At 46.7% G+C, this 24,549-nt stretch overlaps 1 protein-coding gene across 3 annotated transcripts in view; it reads right to left on the bottom strand.

Annotated features, from left to right (window-relative positions):
• SAAL1 (serum amyloid A like 1) overlaps positions 1–24,549 on the bottom strand; it is an 887,265-nt gene that overhangs the window by 102,879 nt on the left and 759,837 nt on the right. For all 3 annotated transcript variants that reach the window (XM_069623790.1, XM_069623789.1, XM_069623791.1), the window contains one exon: positions 7,918–8,010. In XM_069623790.1, the coding sequence (XP_069479891.1) occupies positions 7,918–8,010 (93 nt within the window). The remainder of the gene's footprint in view (positions 1–7,917; positions 8,011–24,549) is intronic.

The raw sequence follows: 24,549 nt of genomic DNA, 5'->3' as shown, positions 1-24,549 counted from the left end.
GTGAAGGCTTCTTTCGGCCATGTTAGTAAGGTTCTGGAAGAAAGTGGGTAGTTCGATTGATTGGTTCACATGGAATTTCGAGATGAATTTAGGCGCAAACCTGGGATGTGTGCGCAGAACTACCTTATCTTTGTGGACTGTAACAAAGGGGTCTAAAACCGAAAGAGCCTGTAGTTCGTTAACCCTTCTGATAGAAGTGATAGCCACTAGGAAGGCTGTTTTATAAGTCCGGTCTTTCAGACTTGCTTTATGTATAGGCTCAAAGGGAGCTCCCATGAGCCTGGTCAAAACCACATTCATATCCCATCAAGGGGAAGGGTTAGAGATGGGAGGATACATCCTCTTAACCCCTTCCATAAAGGCTTTAATCACCGGTATTTTCCACCACAATACCTTTTGTTGTGATGTGGTGTAGGCTGACAGAGCAGCCAGATGAACCTTTAGGGAATTGAAGACTAACCCAGTGTCCAACAGGTGTGTTAGATACAGCACGATGTGAGAGGGTGAGCAATCGATGGGATTGACGCCCTTGGAATTGCACCAGATGACAAAACGTTTCCACTTGCTGGCATAGCAATAACGTGTATTAGGTTTTCTCGCTTCCCTGAGTATGTCCATGCACCTCTGAGGGTGTTGCAGGTGTCCAAACTCTATGACCTCAGGAGCCAAGCTGCTAAATTCAGAGTTTGTGGGCATGGGTGTAGGGTCTCCCCCCTGTCCTGAGACAACATGTTGTACGGTCAGGGTAGCTTGACTGGTGGGGAGAGGGACATTTCCATCAGGTGAGCATACCAGGGTTGGCGGGCCCACATGGGGGCCACCAGTATCATGGTAATTGGTTCCTGGTGCATCTTGTGCACTATCTTGTTGAGAAGGGGAGTCGGGCGGGGGGGGGGGGAGTGTAGACAAATTTCACCGACCAAGTTATCCAGAAACCGTTCCCCATGGATCGGTTCTGGGGGTACCTGGAGGCGCAGTCTTGGCATTGGGCGTTCTCCTGAGTAGCGAACAGGTCGATCTCTGGGGAACCCCATTCTGCGAAGACGTTGGACACAATGTCTTTGTGCAGTTGCCATTTGTATTCTTCTGGCAGAGGAAAATCTCTGCTGAGTACTTCTGCCATAAGATTGAGTTCCCCTGGAACATGTTGGGACAACAAACACATCTTGTGTTTGAGAGCCCATAACCAAATGTTTTGGGACAGCTTGGATAGCTCTGGAGAGTGAGTGCCCCCCTGTTTGTTCAGGTAATACATTGCTGTAGTGCTGTCGGATAGGACCAGCACTGTCTTCCCTTGCAGTTGCATCTGAAAGGCTTTCAATGCTTTGAACACTGCTAATAGCTCCAGTAAGTTTATATGATTGGACGCTACTTGAGGGGACCACACTCCGTGCGCTGTCTGCTGAAGCAGGTGAGCCCCCCAGCCTGTGAGAGATGCATCTGTCGCGAGAGTGGCTTCTACTGCAGGGGTGGTGAGGGTCTTCCCTTTCAAGAGGTTTTCTCTTGACCACCACTGCAGAGAGAGAACGAGGACTGGCGAGACAACTAACAGACCTTCCCATTGTCCACTGGCCTGACACCACTGGCTGTTGAGCCACTCTTGCATGGGACGCATGCGCAGCCGCGCGTTGGGGAACCAAGTATATACATGACGCCATCATCCCTAGCAAACGCATGGCCTTGCGTACCGTCACCTCCCGACTGGCTACATATTGAGGAATCTGAGAAAGCATGTTCTGAACCTTCTGAAATTATTTTACTTGACTGGGGACCAAGCAGGATTTCTTTACGTTGGTTGAAAAACCCAGGCTGAAGAGGAGATCTACTGTTTTTTGGGTGTTCAAAGAACAAGCGTCGAACAAGTCCCCTGTAATGAGCCAGTCGTCGAGGTAAGGGTAAACTGGGGCTGATAGTCTGCGCAGGTGTGCTGCTGCCACTGCCAGGACTTTGGTAAACTCCCTTGGTGCTGAGGTGATGCCGAAGGGGAGTACCTTGAATTGGTAGTGCCTGTCCTGGATCATGAACCTTAGATATTTCCTGTGCGCTGGCAACATTGAAATATGAAAGTATGCATCTTTCATGTCCAACGTTGCCATGAAGTCCCCTTGCTTCAGCAATGGGATCACCTCCTGCAGTGTTACCATGCAAAACATCTGGGGTTTTATAAACTTGTTCGCTGGGCGCAGATCTAGAACAGGACGCATGGTGAGATCCTTTTTGGGTACAAGGAGGTACACTGAATAAATACCCTTGTTTACCTGAAGAATAGGGACGCCTTCTATGGCGTCCTTTCCCAGCAGTGCTTCCACCTCTTGGATAAGGATCTCCAGATGGTCCGGTGAAAGGCGCTGTGAGCGCGGCGGTCTGAACTGTGGAGGTCGGGCGAAATTCCACGCAATAACTGTGGGCGATCGTCTTTAAGACCCACTGGTCGGAAATTATCCCCTCCCATGCCTTGAGGAAAGATGTTAATCGCCCCCCGACCGGGGTGACATGGGAGGGGACCTGGACTTGGTGGTAATTTCTGACCAGAGGCTGTGGCTCCTCTGGGATTGGGGCCTCCGCCTCTACCTTTGCTGCGTTTCTGACCCCTTGAGGGGTAGTAAGTGGGGCTTCCAGATGTTTGATTTGTCTTGAGGTTACCCGTGCCGTAGTTGTTTTGACCAGCACGGGCTTGCCCTTGAAAGGACCGCCGAGATTTATTACGCCTCTGGGAGGAGGGTTTCTGTGTAATTTAGTGCAGAGACCTTATAGTCTCATGCTCCTTCTTGGCCATCTCTAACGCTTCATCCACTGCTCTCCCGAAGAGGTTAGTCTCCTAAATGGGTTTATTAATGATGTACGCCGCCATGGATGTCTTTTCAGTAGAGCCCCTTGTGCAAGAGACCTGCCTGCCGTTTCCGCAGTGTCCAGGGTGTCCTTCACCACATTCTGGTTAACCAGTCTTCCCTCCGAAACAATGGAGAGAAGCTTTGATCTGGCGGGTTCAGGAACCTCTTGGAGGCCTTCCTGGAGCAAATTCCATTGGGCATCAGCATAGCATGCTAATTGAGTAGTATTATTAGCAACCCGAATGATGTATGCAGCTGCTGTCGTGACACGTTTGCCCAGGGAATAGAGCCGCTTGGACTCCTTGTCCGGTGGTGATTCTCACGTGGCAAGGGGTACCCCTGCCCTCTTTCGAGTGGTAGTCACTACCAGTGAGTTTGGGATGGCGTGCCCTTTGATACATAGAGGGTCGGAAGGGGAAGGTTGAAATAATTTTTTGACTCTAGGGTTCACTGCCCGTGTCTGAGCAGGTGAGACCAATGAGGGAGCTACCCGTCTCTAAACAGAGTTAAGGAGGGGGATGGATTGACTTGCCAGAGGTTTTTCCTTAATAATATCCCCCACGAAATCCTGCTCAGGTACCGCCTCTTGAGTGGCAATTTTGAAGTATTCAGCTGCTTTCTTCAACAAGGAGTTGAATGCCATTTGGTCATCCACAGGGGAGGCCTGGCGAGCCGGAGTGGACGGTGGAGAGTCTAGGCACAAAAAAATCAGTGTCCTGATCTTGCTGTGTCCAAGGGTCGTGACCTTCCTGCTGGGTTTCCTCCCAGTTGTCCGTAGTATCCTGTTGATCTTCCTCATAGTTTGAGAAAAGAAGCTTCTTCTTCGTTATAGATGTCTCTATATGTGTCTATCTGGACCACGTCTTCTTGTTGGAAAACATGAGACTGATCTTCTTGAATTTGGAGGTTAGGGTCTACCTGAGCCCTTTTCGGGGGAGGATGATCAGAAGAACTGATAATCTGCTCCAGCCGATCCATACAACCCACAAATTTTTCTGTAGTCCATTTAGAGGACCAAAATGTGCCTACGCCAGGAGAAACGACGTTCTCCGCACTGCAGCGTCGAAAGGAACCTCTCAGGATGTCGGAAAGAGGCTCTCGACTATCTTCGCTAGCCTCATCGGAATGGGTAACCCAATCCGCCGAAATTTTTTCTGCGGCTTGGCCCATTACCTTAGGCGGAACCGGAGTAAGGCCCACCGCCGCTGCGATTCATCCGATGCTACTTTCGATTGTCGCTGAATCGTCGTGAGACCAAGGCTCAGATGATTTGTCGGCAGTTGTAATACCGTCCGCGGCACTAGGGGGCCTAGTGGTCGGTTTTCCGGGTAGAGGCCTAGCCATAGTTTTCGGGCCTACTGAGGCCTTGGAAACCGGCAAAGCATCGGGCTCCCGCACTTCGACGTGTGTAGGTTTCGGAGTAGCGCCCTTATTTTGTTTAGATTGCCCAGTCGCAAAACGCTGCTGCGGATGCGAGGAAGGCTTTGGATCTGAACGATCCGAGGGAACCGGCGAAGTTTTCGGCAACCCCGTTGGCGCTTTTGCCTTTTTTCGACGAAGGCGTCGAAATTGGCGTAGGGGTTGTGTGCTTAGTGCGATGCGCTTGTAGGCCCGTCACTGGGTGTAGTCCCTGTAGCAAGACCAGAGTCGAGCCTGGAAGGGTCGGGGACGGGCATGGCGGACCTAGAAGCGTCCACCTCAAGGTCTATAATATCTGCATTGGACGTTTAGTCATCTGAAGTACCCCCGTCACTTTCAGCTGGCGTGGCGGTGGGGGGCTCCATGCGTGACATGCCATACGTGGCCCACCGTTTTACACGGTGCTCCTTAAGGGTCTTGGGCCAAAGGAGTTTGCACGCTGCACACCGCTTCTCGTCGTGCTCTAGGGGGAGACCGGAGTTACACATCCTGTGTTCGTCCTTCCAAGGATATCTGACCCTACACTTAGGGCAGACTCTAAAAGTTGTCCTTTCCATAGCAAAAGGGAAGGATGACCAGACCAACAGGGAAAAGAGGGGAAAGGAGGAAAGACATACTAAACAATATGGCCACCCCGACCCCACTCTCCCTACTGTATAGGTCGGCCAGAGGGCCCGACCACGTGGAAAATTCAGCCGCCAGATCTTAGGCGCCGAAATCCACAGCCGTAGACGATTCCCCCGTAGTCTTCGTCGAAGATGTTCTTTTTGGCCGAAGTGACTTAACGGGGAATACACCGACAATTCGGTAAAGATAAACAATGTCTCTAGTAAGAGCTCCACTATGGGGCGACCAGTTATCTGGGCGGAAAAAAACAATCTGAGGGACCTCGGCGCGTGAGGGATTTTTGGGTACTACACACGTCACTATAGGGATAGTGTTCCAGACACGCCTATGCCGACGTCCCCTTTCGGTCCCCGATAGACAAGATACAATACTCTGCGGTTACCACTGGATGTCGGACCATATGCACAGCATGCATCAGAAAGTATATTTCCTCGATACATCATTTGATTTGGATTCCCCACATATTTGGATTCCATACAATCATGTCTTGTTAGGGGCCTTATTCACAATATACTTTCTTGATTCTCATTCGGTCTCTTTACTTTCTCTTTTTCTGTGGCTTTAATTATTATAGTTTGTATTTGGCGCCATCGGCGAAATGCTGCGGGGTCCCCCACTGTGTTTGGGTTGACTCGCCTTGTTGGCATTCCCAGCCCCGTTCGCGATCTAGCAGCAAATGTGTATGTAGCGCCTGCTTCACTCTCCCGTAGCTTTGCCTTGGCACACCCATCTCGATGAAGGTCCTGGTAGGTAAAGCGCTGCTTTCTGTGGTTGCTGCACGCGCAGGAGTTTTCCACAGTCTCCTGGTGTGTCTGCGAGGTGACCTGCAGCGTTTCTCTTCTCCCCTGTTCGTGCTTCCAGGCTTCGCGGATGAATGACACGTCTTCTTCCAAACAGCAGCAGCCTCCATGACTTGGTAGTCTTTAAATCTCCTGTGTACAGGCGTACTTTGAAAACAACTAGAACGCTCATTGAGCTTCCGGCTCTTTTCATTCTGCATTACTATTTCCTTCTTCCTCGTCCCAGTATTTGCGTGATTGTGGGGAAAATGAATCCATTGTTGTCGGGTGAGGTAGTTTTCTTGTAAAATCACTTTCAACAGTTCCAAATGATACCTCAGCTCTAGATGGTGAATAATTAGAACTGGAAACTGTGGTATTGGATCTTCCGCATTTTAGACCAGAGATGGAAGTCTGATCTACAGAGCTTTGGGAAAGGGTATCTCTAGTTTCCCTAACAGGGTGTGTAGATGTATGGCAATAGGCCATGAAGGTATTGGTATGAAGGAGTCATCTTCAGGGGCAAATGAGGGATACCATGTCTCATCCAATGAAGCAATGAAATCTCCCCGGAGGCTGTCTCCTCCCATGTGATCTTCCTTCATATAGCCGCCCCCAGGGTCACGATCAGTTAGCGGCTGCCGTCCCGTAGCAACATGCATGGGAGGAGGTTACTGCCAGGAGATTAGGGATGACTCCACTAGATTCATCGCAAAACCCAATAGAGATTGCAGTGAGGAGGAAATTAAGAGGGAGCAGGTGGGTCATCAAGTGCAGGGCCCTGGGAGATCAAAGTGTGCTGGGGATTAAGCAGCAGGCCCTATTACATCCAGCCCAAACTTCCTCTTTGTGCAAGCCACCTGAATGAACGACTTTCTAGCTGTGGTGGTCTAGGGTCTTGAGATCTGTGCAAACCACTGTACGTCAATGACTACATACTGCAGAATAGCTCTGGACCAAGACCTGCTGGACAGTACACAAACAGTTCCCTGACAAACTGCCAATAGCAGAGTTAGAAATACTACAGAAGAAAACAAATCTTTCTCACCATCAAAGCCAAGGAACCACGAGATAGAGAGTGAGGCAGGGCAGACGCAGAGAAACAATGTGTTGATTGAAGGGAGACATTTTCTCTTTAGGTTTTCCGTTTGATAGACATTTGTTACATGATCAAGTCCATTTGAAGACTAAATCTGCCCAAGTGACACTTGGGGAAAGACTGCTCTGCTTAGAAAGATTCGCCATTCTGACAAAACCCTAGTGAAATCCATTGATTCCAAAGACTGATTTTCTTATACCTGGAGGAAGGGAGCTTTGAGAATTGGAGTTATAAGGAAATCTGTGTAAAGGAACCCTACCAGTATCAGTGAAAATCCCAGCATTGTATAAAAGTGCTGTTTTTTTACATTATATCCCTTTTTTAGAAGCTTTTACCACTTTTTGCTCTTAATCCCCCTTCACTGTCACAAGTCTGATTAGCCCCTTTTTACTTCATTACAGTCAAGAGTGAGGTGCTTCATTGGTTGAAGATGGAGTCTCATATAACCACTTAAAGAAGTGGGTTACAGAAAAGAAGGGACAGTTCTGGTAATATTTAAGCAAGACAGTGTCATACATTAAATACTATACATGGCAATGAAACACAGGGATTTGAGTAGAGGAGGAAGGTCAATCCTGTGGTTGGCTGAGCTGTTTAGAAAAGAAAAGAACTCCAAGTCTTGAGTGCATGTCTTTGTTCGGCACCCTACCGAGCCGAGAATACAGAACACATGCTTTACAAGCAGAGGCTGTTAGAGTATGTAGAAAAAAGTTAAATCTTATTGCAATCTGGACTCAAGCCCATAAGCTAAATTAGGCTTTGCTGGTCACAGTTTGTTGGTAAGATGAAGTGGTCCTTGTGATATTCTATTAGAGGCTTGGTTTCCTTCTTTAAGGTTGCTGAATAAGTAACAATTACATGTGCTGCCCTAACCCTGGACATCAGTTTATTTGAATGGGGAGGAAGGATTAAATGGTGGTGGCCTGAAGTTAAAACCATCTGCAATGTAACTTTCCATTTCTGCTTTTCAGAGAGAACAGACTGAGGCCAGTAGAATGTGGAACCAATAGTTTCCTTTTTTAGAAGTCTTGAGTGAACAACATGACCAACTGTTTCTTCTTGGCAATTTTGGAAGTTGAAGATGCCAAAAGCTACGCTGGATGTTTGTGCTAGAACAATACTCTAATAAAAATAATTAAATCACAATTGTTTTGCTACTTACAGCAGTATAGTAGAGAGGAAGAAGATTTTGAATTGCACAAGAAAGTTTTCGCTCACTTAAATGTCCATGTTTCAATGCCTCCAAAATGTTCTCCTGTCAAGAAAGAAAGGAATGATAAAAAAAACACAATAGCCCTATAAAGAGGTACAGTGACGCAATCTGATTAAGATGCACTTTACCTCAAAAGAATTTACTAGAGGGAACACAAACGAATCATTGCACAATAAACAATAGTTTCCTTTTATATTCAAATGTACCCATTCCAAATTATTTAGCAATGTCCTTGCACCACAGAATTGCTGAATTCAAATATAGGGCTGTGTATCAATATAGTTAAAATGACGATAACTTTAAAGTTCATCTCTTGTTCCCTATATATGTGGAGCAACACCAAGACTCCCATGAACTTTCAGGAGACTAATCAATGCAAATTTACTGTCAAGGAAAACCCCTGTGGCACTTGGTATTCCCCTATGGTATCAAAACCATTCCACTATAACACATTTCATTAAAAATGTGTTTCATTAACACAGATCGATATTAAATCAGTACATTTTGTTAATGTCTCTCCATTTCATTGATGAGGCAGAAGGCATGCGCAATGTGTTTTGGATCTTTGTTGATCGACCCTTGGACATAGTCTGGCTTACATTTTTTACAATTCAAAATTCTAAAATAAGTTGTAGTTCACTGGTTTCATGCCATGGATATTAACAGTGTATGTGCTCCATGTTCGAAAGCTCCTGTATGGGATAATGTAACACATAGTATGTGCTTTAACACAGACCGCCAGATCACATTTTGGTCTATCAACATTTTTACATAGCACTGCCTCACTGTTTTCTCCTCTCCCTAGTCACTTGAAAAAGGAAAGCTCAGATTCAACACACATAATGCTACTTCTTTTTTTGTCATCTTATGCATTCTGCTATCCCTTACAAATGACCAGCTCATGACAGTACAACCACCTACAAGAAACAACTGAAGGTGCATTCCTTTCCAAAGAATTATGAACCAGCAACATAATGCCCCAACCTCTGACGTGCCTTTCTGGCCAAGGCACTCTTGCATGCTTTCTTGCCCACACAGACCACAAACTGAAAAAACATTGTTCTGAAAATCTTACAGACACTAGTAAATGCTAGTATCCGTAACACTATTAGGCCATGGTGATTGAAGCCCCAGGTCCACTAACCTGAATTGGGCCTGCATCTTTAGCAAATTGCCATTCATTTCCAGGAATTAGAATCAACCTTTCCAAATGTTTACAAACTCTTACTGAACAAAGACATTAGGCAGTAAATATCTGATATAGCTTAGTAGCTCTTCATTTATCGCAATTGGCATAATTCTTGTTGGAGAAAGATCCAGTTTCCAAAATAACACTAAATAAACGTGAACCAACGTGAATAGAAAGTGCACCCATAATTTCACTCTGCCAAGAAAATGATCCACTGGTAAATAACAAAGACAAGATGCCTTACCGCTGTGGGAGTGTCATCCTCACATTTTTCAATATTTTGGAAAATTAATGTGCATATTCCGTTGTAATTGCTGGATCATTTTGACATGTGCAAACTCTGGAGCAATGCGGATATTGGTGTTATTGTGTATATAGAGGTGTAACCAAATCTGCAGTCACTTCTTCAAAACAAGAGCTCCCATATGTTTTAACCAAGCTAACTGCTCTGGTGTTCAGTAATGGTACACTTCTTGGGGTAGCCTGGTCATATTTGATCATAGGGGATGGCTCTTTCAGGGACAGTATAAGTAGATCACTTTCTCTTTCTGTCATGTATGCAAGAACCAAACCACAGATTTTACATGCAAGCCTCGTGGTCAAATAAACTTGACAGGGCAGCCCTATTCCCACAACTATTCAGCAGTAAATGTACCGCTTTCCCACTGAGGTCAGGTTACCCCGTGTCAACATATTCCTTATCCCTGAAAACTCACCTTCACAGATCACCCATTCTCTGAATACAATTCTTCCCCAAGGGCTCAGTTTGAGCCACCTGCGAAAATGTGATCCCTTTAGCATGGCTGCTACTATTTGTTCCAATTCTATCACAGTCATGGAACCCTGTCAATTTGCATTTATATCATAAATATTTATAAAACCATTTGTACATACCATTCCATGGAGCGAGTTGTAGGCAAAATATACTAAACAGATTCATAAATACCTTGTTGGTCTCACCCAATGCTGCTTTTAAATGGACATTAATGGTGTTCAGCTAACCCCGTAAATCTAGGTCCTCCAATTTGTTAAATCCACAGTAGTCCAGTGCAAGATGTGTTGGTTATTTTTTTTTTTATTGTAATCTTTAGTTTATACAAACTTTTATCACAATGTTATATCCATTAGTCCCTTGAACTTTAAAAATAACAATTCCTTACGTTAACTAATGTGGTGCACCGTAAAATCTTTTTTTTTCTTATATGCACATACTGTTCTTTGCAATTTGAAAGTCTTTACATTTCCTTCAAAATCACGTCTATGAAATCGATAGTTGCACAAGTTATTTTCATATTATGACTTGAGATTACTCGTATCCACCATTCGTCTATGTTTCCGTTTAGCAGAAAGGAAAATCCCGGGTGACATGTCCTTTGCTCTGAAATTGACAGACATTTTGTGATCAAATGTTGCAGCGATTCTATTTCTTTTTTGCAGTATCTACATAGATTGTCTTTGGTTTCCTTCTCTTTCCTTAACCACTGCATCTCTTTTGTTTTCAATGCATTCAGCCGAAGCCGCAAAAATTGGTCTCGATGGTAACCTGATGGACATTTTAGTAAATATTTTGGTTGTACATCTAGTCTATTTGTTGCACTTCCAAGCGGAATTGCACTGCATAGTGTCACTCTTTTTTCCAGATTTAAGATTCAGCTCCAGGTACGCAGTCGTTTCTTAACTAATTGTGGATGCACCTGTAGCGACTCTTTCTTTAGGTCTGCAGTCGCCAAAATGTTATCTATTTTGTTGGCCCAATCAGTTAACATGTTTGACTTTACACCAAGTGGGCTTTGCTTGAATATTTTATATGCTGGTAATGCCAGGTTTTCTCTTTTTTCGCAGTGCAGCACATGATTTCCAGACTATTATACTAAGTAGAGAATGAATCGCCAGTTCGTGTTGCAGATTCGTCATTGAGACATAACGTGGCAGTTTAAAAACTTTCCGCCAAAAAAGGCCTTTAAGTGCCTCCCAATATTTGGAGTCGAGGTTCCATGCTGATTCTGCACCAAATTTGATTGCCGGTACTACTTTATTCAAGTAAAACAATAAAATGGGGCGCAATGAGAATTTTCCATAATCATTATGCAATTTAGTGCCTTGTAGTGCATACGTAGTCATTCTACTTCTCAAGTCCTGGTACCATGGCCATACTCAAATCGATATGCTAAATATGATTCAGATATATCGGATTGATGTTAATGTTTCAATTTTTTCGCCTGCGACATGCCATCTGGAATTTTTGTTTTTTTACCCTTTTTGTGGGCCCATCTGCATTATTTTGGTTTTTGTAGTATTTATTTCCAAGTTGTTCCTTGTCAAATAGTTATTTAATTTCGACAACAGCTGCTGTAATCCTATTTCTGTCCGGTCTATCAAAACCAGATCATCGGCGTATATGATGCAATTAATTGCTTGGTTGTTTATTTTCGGAGGAAAGCACTTTACGTCTTTCAGATTGGCCGGCAGATCGGAGATCAACAGCTTGAACACAGTTTTACTCCTTTCGTTGTCGATATGATATTTGTCAACTCGCCGTCAAGGTTCATCATAATCCGAATGGTTGTTCCTTAATGCAGAGATCTTACAGGATTAAGTATATCAAGAGCGCATTGCCACTTTGTCAGTTTCTGCCAAAGCAACCTCCGATTTATTCTGTCGAATGCTTGACGCATGTCCACAAAGGCCAGGAATAGATTTTTGCCACCTTTTAAGGACTCTAATTTTAAGATGTTTAATAACATTAAGTTGACTTCTGTCGATACACCTTTTGTGAACCCTGTTTGTTGACAGTCACCTATTCCACCATGTGAAGCCCAGATAGATAACCTTTTTAGTAGAAATGAGGCAAAAATCTTGCCAAACGTATCTAAAAGGGCGATTGGGCGGTAATTTATTGGGTCGGCTCGAGAACCCTTTTTGTGACTAGGGACAAAAACTGCAGTTAGCCATGATGATGGCAACTCCTTTGTAATTGCTATTTTAAAAAAAATAGATTTCAATGAACCATGCCCACCTTTCTTTCTCCTTTTTAAGCATCACATTGGTGATGCCATCTGGTCCGGCTGCTCTCAAATTTTTTTATTGAGTAATTGCATTTTCGGTGTCGTCTCGGGATTCAACGACATTCCAAGGTTTATCGTTGTGCTCATGTATTACTGATTGTTCGACTTATGAGTCATTGAATAAAAGTACCTTTCCCAAATTTTGGGTGTTACCTCGTTAGTAAGTACTTTATTACATTTCGTAATACCGGTGTTTAAAATTGCCCAAATTTCACGTGCTTTATGTTTTGGAACAGCTCTAAGATTAGTTCAGCACGTTCTTGGTGTCTTGATGTGGCGAAAGATTTGACCCATTTTCTATAACGTCACAGACGTTGGTGACAAATTTCTTCTCCGACCTTAATGTTGTTCATTTTTTTCAGGATTCTTATGTCTCGCGATAAGGATTTTTTTTCTATAGCCGTTGACCTGCTGTATTTATGTTGATGTAAGTGGCCAGCAATTCCTTTCGCATCAGTTTTTACAACAAATTTGTTTAATAAAGGGACGTAGTTAACGTCTTGTGGTGCCCTAATTGCATCAAATCCGTAGTCGAATTCCACTGGTGTTTGTACTTAGAGCTGAATTATATTTTTGCGGCGTCTGAAGGCAATCCTCTTTCCAAGTTAATTGCAGCGGATAGGGGTCGCTGTTGCTTGAAATTACTGCGTTTAGATTGTCCACCATGTCAAGTAGATTTTGGGACATCCAAATATAGTTGAGCGTTTTATAACTCTGCTTTTGGTGCCAAGTTGGTTGAGGTGGGATGTCACCTGTACGTTAACGTTCAGCATTACGCAGTTCTGGCTACGCATTGCAGAGTGCCACAGATAAGCGTTCTTCGTCAGATCTTCAAATGCAATTGGCCTTTCGTTTTGAGTCATTTTTCTCATCTCAAACCATGTATTATTTAGATCTCCACATATTAATATTTTCAAGTTTTTATAAGAAGTCAAGTGTGCATCTATCATGAAACACTTGTGTATAGGCGCGTTATAAATGCTATATCATATCAGATCAGAAGTCGCTGAGTTGATGTATTTTGAGGAACTGATCATTGAAGAGTTCCAATGTGTATTTATTAACAACAGCCATGATTTTGCTGTGGTTTTTTTGAGTGAAAAATTCTATTTTTTACCATTGTTAAGAGGCCAGAGAAGGGGCGTCCTTTATGATTTTTTTCAGTGGGGCTTAGCAGGATCGTGTAGTCATCTCTTGAGGGGATGTCACAAAGCCATGTTTCCTGCAAGCATAACGTGAAGTTGTCCTTTAAATTCAAAGGAAAGTCATTAAACAAATACAGAAAACCCCTGGTGTTACATGAAATTAAATTCTGGGTCTTGTTTCATGGTTCTTGTCATAGCTAGTGTAGGTGCTTCTTTGTCCAACTGGAGAGTCTACACTTGCCATTTTGTTGTTGGAATGATGCGTTGATTTTGTCTGATCTTTTAAATGTCAACTGTTTTCTCAAGGTCTCTCTTCTCTGTTCATTTTTTGTTGGTGTAACAAGTTTGACATTTAAATTACCGTCACCTTCCCAATCAATATGTGGTTCAAGTGAGAGGTCGAAGCCTTAAAATAACAGGTCGTCTTTAGCATCCATTAACGTTCTCCTGACACCTTGTTAGTTAATGTGGAGCAGCACTTGGTCGGACGTTCGTTCAGTCGCATATTCCACTATTTTATATGTCGTCAGAAATTACTGTACGCAAAGCTGGTATGCACTTAAATAGTTTCATTATATTACCACGGTTTAAATTGATATCATCATCTGAGTGAATCTTTTGAAGTCTCAGTTTTATTTTTGTGCTTTGCTTGCCATGAGGCCGCTGCAGCAGTGGTTTTATGCTTCCATTGATTTGTTTTTGCATCTGCTGCGAGGTGAGTTTCGGATTTAGATTACAGCGTTCTGTATTTTTCCTAACTTTCTTGTGTGGAGATTTCTTTGGCAAATTTCTTTGAGCCAAAAGGGTGAGATTAGAACTTGTATCCTTTGCTTTACATTTTTCTTCTGAGTTGCCGTTTTTACCTACCTCTTTTTGAGGTGTTAAGGGGCTTAGTTCTTTTGTTTTGTCTACAGAATATGTTGATAGGTTGCAAAGGTCGGATAGCGTAACGGAGGGAGATGACCCTTGGTCTTCAGATTCCACTCTTCGACATTTGTGTGGTTTTACTGCATGTGTTGTGAATGAACCGCAAGATGCTTTATCAGTTTTATTTACCACCTCCTGTGTCCCAAGGGATCTTTTATTGGTCTTTGCACGTTCAAAGGTCTTTGAACGGTCTTTTTCGGTGTAGTTAAGTTTCTAATAAATTTCCTTGAAATCTGTCGGGCTTGCTTCTTGATCTCCTTTTTCAGACAAGGTGGCTGCTGGACGCCTTTTTGCTCGATCGAGAAGGTACCTTCTTCCACATCCTGTGAGAGTGCACATGCATCCAACTATTCTGGGAGGCATGTTGTGAGGAACTCTCCAGAGTCATGGGCAAAACGATTCCTAGAGACCCTAAGTTATTACTGTTGGGAATGGACGATGAAATTGATCTATCTAGTTATGAAAAACTGTTTTTGTTCACCACTACTGCAATTATGAAAAGGATTATTGCCCAAAAATGGGGATCTGATCAGACACCGAGTTATGAACAGTGGAAGACAGATGTCGATGTTTGTGTTGCGATGGAGCACAGGGTATACTCGGCCAGAGGATGCCCGGCTAAAGCACAAAAAGTGTAGCAGAAATGGGAAGACGCCCAATGAGGGCTACTGTTGGACATATGGACACTGAGACATGTCAAAAGCACCCCCTGATACCCACGGTGCTAGCAAAACAGGGGAAAGAAATGTGGTACCCGTGTTGGGATAATTCGACCCAAGTTGCAATATATGTGTATATCAATGGGAGACAGTCATTGACCCTCACCAGCAGTGTGCGTGTATTGTTTGTTTATCTGTTTAATTTGTTTTAAATACCAATAAAATGTGTTATCAAAAAAAAAATGAATATGCTTTGGTAAAAAAACTACCTGGACCAACTATTGGATAGAATAGTACATTTAGTATTCAGTACACCTCTAGTCAGTATTGATAAATTACTGAATTTCAAACCCTTCGAAGTGAAAGAGGTGAATTTGGCAATGGTCCCTTTCCTCTCCCTCTGTTCTTCATCAGAGCCCTAGAGCCATAAAACCACTTGTGTAAACCTCTGTGGCACCATGGAGGTGGAAGGTATGATATTCGGGGGAGCACAGCAGAAACTCTAGGTCCCTGTTGACAACTTGCTACAGATGTTGAAAAACAGATCACCTCTTGAAAGGCAATTCTAGAGGCAATGGGGTGTTTTAAACCCCCAGATACCATATTAACTGGAACCAGTCTGAGTTCCTCGCTCTCTCGATGACTCCCTCTCTCGATGACAGGCAAATTGGATGCGTTGAACTTGACCTGGTGCCATAAAAGACTGAAATACATAGGGATCTAGCTTCAAGAGGATGTGACTGAGGTACTGAGGGTCAACATAGATATGCTGGATCCTGTTCCTATGGGGAAGCATGAACTCGATAAAGATGGTCTAAGATCAATTACGTGCCGGTAATCTTCCCCCGACAGTACCAGGAAGTTAATCAAAGGGATCAACTGGCTGATGTAGAAGCTCATTTGTGACAATAATTCAGCCAGGATTGCTCTGAAGAACCTGCAGCTACCCGAGGTTGAAAACTGCTTTCTACTACCAGATTTGGAAAATGTAACTTGCCATTGATGTAACTTGCCATTTTCTGCCGGACACCTGGGTGGCTGGCTGTCAGAAGAGGAGGCGTAGATGGCCTGTGCAGAGTCAAGCACACATGGCACGTTGCCACCCTTGGCTATTGAGTCAGCAGTCACCTAAAAAAGGCAGATTAGAGACCAGATTATACTGTTTGTAAGGTCCTGCTCTGCGAAGCTACGTACACTTAGATGCTCGAATCATACCTATTCGCAGAGAAATTGATATGATACAGCCTAGAAGTCCCCTTGAATGTAAAAATCCCGTTTTGTCCCAACTGGTATCTATTTGGCTTGATGTAGATTAGGGTCCTATCTGCGAATCGCTATAGGCCATCCTTGGAGAACTTTCAAATGCACATATGGTGGATATAGTACACTGTGGAGTGCATTGTCTGCTACGCACGTCAAGGGAAACATTACTTGAGCAGAAAATACAGACCTGGATGATGTGAAAACTCTTTCAAGGAAGCCAAAATGTGAATCGATCTTCTACAGGATGCTGACAGTGGATGGTGGTGGTCCAGATGGGGGTCTGGTCGTTCAGCATAGGATGGGAAGTGACTCACGGAAAAAAAATGCGCTCCTTGTGCCTCAATACGAAGGATGACTCAATAGAATTAGGTGTGAAATTAATGTCAGTTTAAAGTCTTGCACCAAACCTACTGGACACTGCAGACATTGTTTAGGAAGGTCCTAATGGGCACAGACACATGCATGGTATGTAGCCATTAATACACATGCTATGTGCCTGCAAGAGTGTTGGAACCGTCCAGAGAAGTTAAGCAGTAGCACAGAGTTCATCTTGGGGGCACAGAGTGACTGAGATTGCAACTTATATGGGCTGAGGGTATAGTTCAGGAGGGTGACCATGGGTATCAGGTAATAAAATCGCAGCAAAAATGTCTCTGGTAAAAAAAAAAGAAAAAAAAAAGAATCGCAGCAAAAATGCTGTGGTTTGACCCGGTAAAGGTGTACCCCATTATACCATTTAAGGGTAGCGGGGGGTGCGGGGTGCCCCCCGCTCCCTTTAAATGTTATAATGGGTCCAGGGGTCGCAGAGGTGTCCCACGCATCCTTTACATGATTGTGGCAGCAAAACCACTGCATTTTTGCTGCAATATTTTGTATACACTGCCATTTATGCCGCGATTTTAAGACATGGAACCTGACCATGTGAGTCTGAAAACTGGAATTGCATTTGTGGAAGACATGTATTATGGAGAAGATTGTGCTCAGTGAAGTGAAGTTCAGAGAGATTTGGGCAGCATTGGAGAAACAGTTTGTGTGAACTGAAGTAGCTTTTAATAGTGATGTCGGGAGACCACTGGGGGGCGCCTACCAGGATGGACGCGTGAGAACCTAGCTCTGCTCTCACCCATTGGGCCTTTTAAGCTTTGTTTTCGCCCCAGTGGAGTTGCAGCCATCTGGAGCCGCCCTCAACCTTCAGCAGCATCAGGGGTGCGGTGGACAGTGCACCCCCCTGGCCTGAAGCGGACACGGAGGTTGGGCGGGCTCCGTGGGTCTGTGATTACTGGACAACGTGGGGCTCGCTGTCCCCGCGCCTGGAGCAGTGAAGGGCCTGACATCTACCACGAGAGACCTGCAACGAAGGCGCTGCATCCCAGCGAGAGGCTGCTACGCAGAGTTGTGGTCGCCCTGAGTCGGCTGCGGCTCCTACATAGTAGCAGACTGGGAAATAGAGGTGCAGCGCCGGGCCCCATGATGCGCTGAGACTAGCAGGAGAATTTGTTGGGGACTGGGCCAGAATACCCACCCGTGGTGCGCGGGAGGAGTCGTCCCCCGCCCGAGACATAAAGCAAAAGCGAGAAAGCAGAGAGAAACCCCGACACATAATGGAGAGGCGCCCAAGCCGGTGGGACCTCCACCTGAAGTGAAAGCCCTGTGTGAACAGCTTCCAGAGAGCACCCCCTCTGCACACTGGCCCTTGGCGCCCGGAAGACGGGTGCCCCCGGGAACTGAGAGGACTGGAGGAAGAGGTTTGGCAATCTGCCATCCCAAGGGCACGGTCGCACACAACAAAGGACAAGTGAGGGGCAGCTAAGCCGTAACACGGAGATGCCGCCAGTGAAGAGAGCCATGTGAACTCGTGGTAGCAGGAGCTGAGCCTGGCGAGGCCTGGAGGGGGAGAAAGGAACACGTTGCACCCCGGGCCCAGGAGGTAAAAGCGGAGCTCTCCAGGCAGGCGCGCACTTGGTGACTGGGGCTGGGCGGCTGGGATATCCCTGGACCCGTCCAGTGCCTCACCCAGGCGCAGGCTCGTTGTGCTGCTCCGGATGAAACGGCATTGCGCAGCGGGTGACCAGCGAGGGAAGCTTGGTCAAGGAGTGGAGAAACGGAGCACCTTACCAGAAGGTGATCCCAGGAGCCCTTCGAGGGACATCGCTGAGCCCAGTCCAGGGGTGGACACATCCACAATTGAGGAGGTGAACGGCTGCGCCTGGTGGAGGGGGTCCGGGCCGAGTATTGCGAGGGATACGTGGTGAACTGTAGTCCGCGGCAACACCCAGCCTGGGGGATTCATAGGGATGTGGAGGTTCCCCGGGGTGAAGAAGTGGGTGCTGGGCCCCCCAGACATGATTTAAGATTCCACCAATCCATAAAGAAGGGCCCTAATCACCCAGGACCTCACTAAGATACCGGCCCAGCAGTGCATGCAACAGGGAGCGATAGACGCCCCCAGAGAGAGCAGCCATGTAGAGTGAGCTGGATCAGCACAGGGTGTGAACCAGTCGCAAGATTTGGAACCCACATACCCTTTACAAAATAGGGGTGAAAATAGCGCTGGCCGACTGCACACAGGAATAGGCCTCTACAGGGGCCCTCACTTGGATCCCGAATCCTGGAGGGGTCGGTAGACATGCGCTCAGGGCCAGGTGAGGACGCCCAGCCATTGCCAGAACGTAGAGGTAGACGCACCGCGCCTCCCTCGTTTTGCCACCCCCAGTCCCAAGAGGAGGGGACTACTCCTGGTTGGGAAACCTGAGACTCCCCCTGTAGAGGATACGAGGACAGTCACCAGCTGAAAGCAATGCCGCCACAGGAATTCTCTCCCTGAAAAGTTTCAGAAGGAGGTCGGGCCTGCCCAGGGCGTGACCTCATCCGGCCTTCACGAGATGGCGACCGGTGGAGACGCCCCTGCTCCCGTGTTGACCAGAGACAATCTGAAGGACATACTACAAGAGATAAAGGCCATCAGGACTGACATTCAAGCGTCCATCTGCGATCTCAAGGGCAGAGTTGACTAACTACAAGACAAATAGGAGGGCATGGAAAATAACCACCTGCAAATGGATGTTCTAGATATGAAGTACGAGGCACGGGTGGCGGACCTCGAAATGAGGGAAAAAGACACCCTCCTGAAAATGGACAACCTAGAAAACAGGTAAAGGAGCAATAATCTAAGAATCTTCGGAGTGAAAGAGCAGAAAGGCGAATCTGCCAGCGAAGTGGGTCGGAAGGTGCAGGGCCTGATAAACCAACTGTTCACTCTAGAAGCGGGCAAGGAGGTACAGCTGGCAAGGGCCCACAGGGGCAGAAGCAGTTGTGGCAAAGGTCCAAGGTCCATAGTGGTCCGCTTCCTAAGATATAGGGAGGAAATGGAAGTCCTCGAAAAAGCAAAGCAGCTGGGGAGTTTTCTATTTGAAGGTAACACGATTAAGGTGTTCCAAGACCTCTCGGCCCTGACACTGGCCCGCCGCAGAGATTGCCGTCCACTCACGCTATGGCTCACCGCCAAAGGTATCAGATATAGATGGTCATTACCCTTTGCTTTAACATTTGAACGTGGTGAAATAGACTATCGAGTGACCAGCGGACAGGAGGCACTTCAGGTGCTCCAAGCCATCAAGGGCGAGGAAGTGGCCGGGGAGCAAGAAAGAGCTGAGGAGGCGCCCTCTACACAGCAACGGAGGCCTAGCAGCCCACAGGCTACAAAGAAGAAGATGCAAGGCGGCAGAAAATTCAAGAAGTTAAACACTCCCCCTCCTAAGGAAAGAGATGATACGAGCTGAAGGGCAGAAGCCCAAGGTTTGACTGGAAGGGTGAGGGGGTGGGGGGGTGATCAAAAGTGCATGGTCCCCACCGGGGGGAGGTGTGGGGATAATGGAGTCAACTGTGGAGCGGGGTTCTCTCCCCTAGTGGCACACCGCAAGGTGGGTGTCTCAAAAAGTCTGAGATTCAGGGGTGTCAGGGGGTTGGGGTGGTCTTAAGGGGTCTACATGTGGAAAGGCAGTGCTGAGTGCGGAGGGGGAACCCTGTACTTCTCAGCACTGAGGGGTCAAAAAAGAAAATTATGACTGGCGTGTCCGGATTTTGAATGCCGAGTAGAGTCACTCAGGATAGGCTCCCTGAATGTAAAGGGCCTTAACTCCCCCACGAAACGATCCCTGCTGGGAAGAGAACTGAAAAATTGCAATCCCGACGTACTCCTAGTACAAGAAACCCGAACGATTCTCAGAGAAGAAAGGTGCATCCCGGGGGCACACATCGGGCAGGTCTGTTGGGCCTCAGGATCTATTAAAAAGGGAGGTGTGGGGGTCATACTTAACCGGAGGCTCCGGCTCACAGAATCGTTGGTCTGGGGACGAGCGGATGGGAGGGTACTGGTGGTTACACGGACCATAGAAAATACCAGGATAACCATAGTGTCTGTCTATTGGCCCAAATGCAATTCTTGAGGGAAGCCATGGGAGAGGTCCTGGATAGAACAGAGGGCCTTCTCATTATAGGGGGGACTTCAACATTTCGGCGGACAGGGAAATGGACCACAGGGGTAGGCAGATCCCCCTCAGGGAGCCGAGGAGGATCCAGAAATAGGGGGTTAACAGACTTCAAGTGGGACCAGGGATTAATCGATGTGTGGCGAAATTCCAACCCAACAGTGAGAGGTTACACCTTCTACTCCTCGGTCTATGGTTCCAGAACATGGATGGATTATTTGTTCATGGAACAACAGCATATTAGTAGAGTAGGCACTTGTGCACACTTCCCGATCAGTTGGTCAGACCATGATTTGATAGAAATGGAAGTAGTCCTGGCGGGTCTAAAATCCAGGGAATCCTTATGGCGATGCAATGACCTCCGCCTTAGGGACACTGTTTTTGTGGAAGAAATGAGAGAGGCCATTGGAGAATTTTTCCTACTCAATGACATAGTGGAAGTTGAGATGGGTATGATGTGGGATGCAGCGAAGGCAACATGGAGGGGCCTGTTCATTAGGGAAGGTGCTGCTAAGAAAAGGGTCAGGACCCTGCTGTCCCGAAAGCTCAGAGGTGAGATTTGCCTCCTAGAAAAGGTTGAGGGTAAGGAGATGGGGCAGAGGGAGGAAGACCTTAAGGTGGCTAGCGGTAAGCGCCAGGAGCTGAGAGATGGAGATGGGAAGAGTACTCTGCGGCTTGCAATACCTTAAACAAAGATATTATGAGAAGGGGGACAAAGTGGACGCACTGCTGGTGGCGAAACTCCGAGGCCAGAGAGTAGAAAGGTGGGTGGCAACGATTCCGGGAGAGGGAGGACAGAAGCAGGGGCAGTGGCAGGGGGATTTGCGACTTTCTACAAAAACCGATATGGGAAGGAAGGGGTCTCCGATGGAGATATGTTTGGGAAATATCTTGCAGGGGTCTCACTCCCAAACTCCGGTCTGGAGAGATTTTCAAACTAGGTGAGCCCATCACACAGGAAGAAGTGCTGAGAGCGATAGCAGGATTCAGGCTGGGGAATTCACCGGGGGAAGATGGTTATACAGCAAGATTCTACAAGACCTTCGCAGGACCCCTGGCAGGACACTTAGCTGGTTTGTTTTCTATTATCATGGCCACTGGGAGGGCCCCACACCCCTGTCCTTTGGGAGGGCACTGATTACAGTTATTCCAAAGGCAGACAAAGATCCCGAGGACTGTAAATCCTACAGATCCATCTCCCTACTCAATGTGGATGCGAACATTTTTACAAGAAAACTGGCCACAAGAATGGAGGACCTCATGCCGAGACGTATCCACTCAGACCAAGTGGGTTTCAACCAGGGGACCAGATACCCTTCACAAGGCACTTCACCTTATGGGTACGGCAGCGGGAGAGGAGGGGAATCCAGTATTAGTGGCCATAGATGGTGAGAAGGCCTTCGAACGGGTTGACTGGAGCTTTCTGACCGGGTACTCTGGAAATTTGGCTTCAGCAAGGGGATCCAGCAGGGCATCCAGGCATTATACGAATGCCCATCGGCCAGAGTCACCGTCAACGGGCGACTGTCCCACACATTCCCACTACAAAGAGGAACAAGGCAGGGCTGCCCTTTGTCGCCCCTGCTCTTTGCCCTGACAAAGGAAATATTGGCGTAGTACCTTAGGAGATCTCCGCTGGTAGATGGTATCAAGGTAGGTGGCAGGGAATATAACCTCGGGCTATATGCAGACAACGTCATGCTTCACCTGAGACACCCCGCCTAGTCCATCCCCGAGGCCATGAGGGTGATTGGAGAATTTGGGATGTTTTCAGGGTTCAAGGTGAATATTGGAAAATCGGTAGTCTTCCCTTTTGCTCCATATTCCACCAGAAAGATAGAAGAATTAGCAACCCTGGGGCTGCAGATTCAGTTGGAGGGAGTGAAATACTTCGGGATTAACATAGTGCGTCCGGGACAGGATCTGGGTTAGGCCAACTAGCCCCCTTGTTTGATAGGCTAGTCTCTGAAATGGAGACGTGGGAAAGGGGCAATTATCGTGGATGGGTAGACTAAATGCCATAAAGATGAATGTCCTCCCCAGGGTACTATAACTGCTCCAGATGCTTCCGATTAGGGCACCGGAGGAGCACTTGAGAGAAGCCACACGACGAATAACGAGACTCCTATGGTGCGGTCAGAAGCCCAGGGTGGGTTACGAGACCCTTATTCTACCAGAGGAAAAGGGAGGGGTGGGCCTTCCAGACCTGATGACATACTATAGGGCGGCACAACTTGGAGCCATGGTCCCGCACTTGAGGGAGGACCCGGACAAACAATGGGTATTCCTGGAAAATCAACACCTGCTCCCGGCAACAGCGGGGGAGTGGCTTTGGGTCCCTAGGGACAGCCTCCCGAAACGTATCAGAACCCAATTCTAGGAGCTCTCTGGGAAGTCATGGCTATGGGGGGGAAAGAGGGAGGGGAATCACCACATGGCCCTCCCCCATGAGTCATATCTGGGCGCCTCCAGTTAGAAGGTAGAGACGACATACCGGAGGTCGAGCGCCATCAGTCTTGGTTTGAGGCAGGTCTCACAAGGGTGGGCCAACTAGTGCAGAAAGGGGACTTTATAAGCATTAATAAGCTTGAAGAGGCTTTGGGCATTGGTAGATTGTCAGTACTCATATCTCAGGCTAAAGGGAATATTCATGTCAGGAAAGTGGCAGGAGCGTATTCAGAGGGAGCTCACCCCAGTGGAGAAAGTTCTAGATGGGTATTCAGACATGAAGGGGCTTATTTCACGCCTCTAAGGGGCATTATTGGAATCCAGGGAGGGGGGTCACCAGAGGACTTAAGAGTACGATGGGAGAGAGACCTGGGTGTGGAAATGGGAGATAGCCTCTGGCAGCAAACGTGTAGGCGCGCCTTCAAGACCTCTATTTCATGCTAGTATAAATTGTTTGCAAGAAAATTACTCCACTAATGGCAATATGACCCAGTACAGCTGTCTAGAATGTTCCCAATGGTGGATCCCCATTGTTGGCACGGACGCAGAGCCAGGGTGGACTTTTGGCACATGTGGTGGGATTGCCCCTGGGTAAAGGTGTTTTGGTCCGAGGTTCTGAGGTGGATCAGAGACGCTAGGGGTCTGGGGGGGTGGACACATGATGTGGACCCCTTGTTTGTTCTGTTCGGACTGGAGAGGTGTGATGATAGGTGGAGCACGCCATCACACCTGGTACACGTCCTATTGGCGGCGCAAGCATGGCGGGCCAGACATTGGACAAGGGGGCATCTCCCCACAATGCAGGAGTGGTCCAGCACAGCCAACAACATATTTCATGGAGAAGATTTCTGCAGAGCTCCACGGGTGTAGCTCCTGAGTGGAAAGTGAATGGTTACAGTTTAACAACATGTTCCAATAAAGGGAGGGGGATACCGGGTTACAAGGGAGGGACCTACCCGGATTGATAATACAAAATAAAAGAGAAAAGCACCACATATCCCTTGGGAGAAAAGACAATACTATTTCAGCCCACTCTTTCAAAGACTTAAGCATGAGAACAGAGTTCAATCCGCTCACTGCCTACTCGGAGCGTCCACTCTCAACATGGTGAGGTAGGGGTCGGAGGGGGGGGGGCAGAATAAGGTTGTTGAATAACCAATTGTCAAATGTATTGTTGGAGGGTGTTCCCCTCAGGTTGTCTAGTTTGATTATTGTATGACCTTGTCAAAACCAAAAAAAAAGAAATAAAACAAAAAAAAGGTGATGATACCTGAACAATATCAACAGCCACAGCCACACACCTGAATGTATTGCTTATGTCAACATGCAATGATATTACCGGTTATCAAGCCATGTATCTTACCTTTTTATGTCCTAAAGACTTGAAATGATGAAACA

This window comes from Ambystoma mexicanum, chromosome 11, assembly GCF_040938575.1.
Source record: "Ambystoma mexicanum isolate Mex_15411 chromosome 11, UKY_AmexF1_1, whole genome shotgun sequence".
In the NCBI taxonomy this organism is placed as follows: Eukaryota; Metazoa; Chordata; class Amphibia; order Caudata; family Ambystomatidae; genus Ambystoma; species Ambystoma mexicanum.
This window is presented reverse-complemented; position numbering and strand designations above follow the sequence as displayed.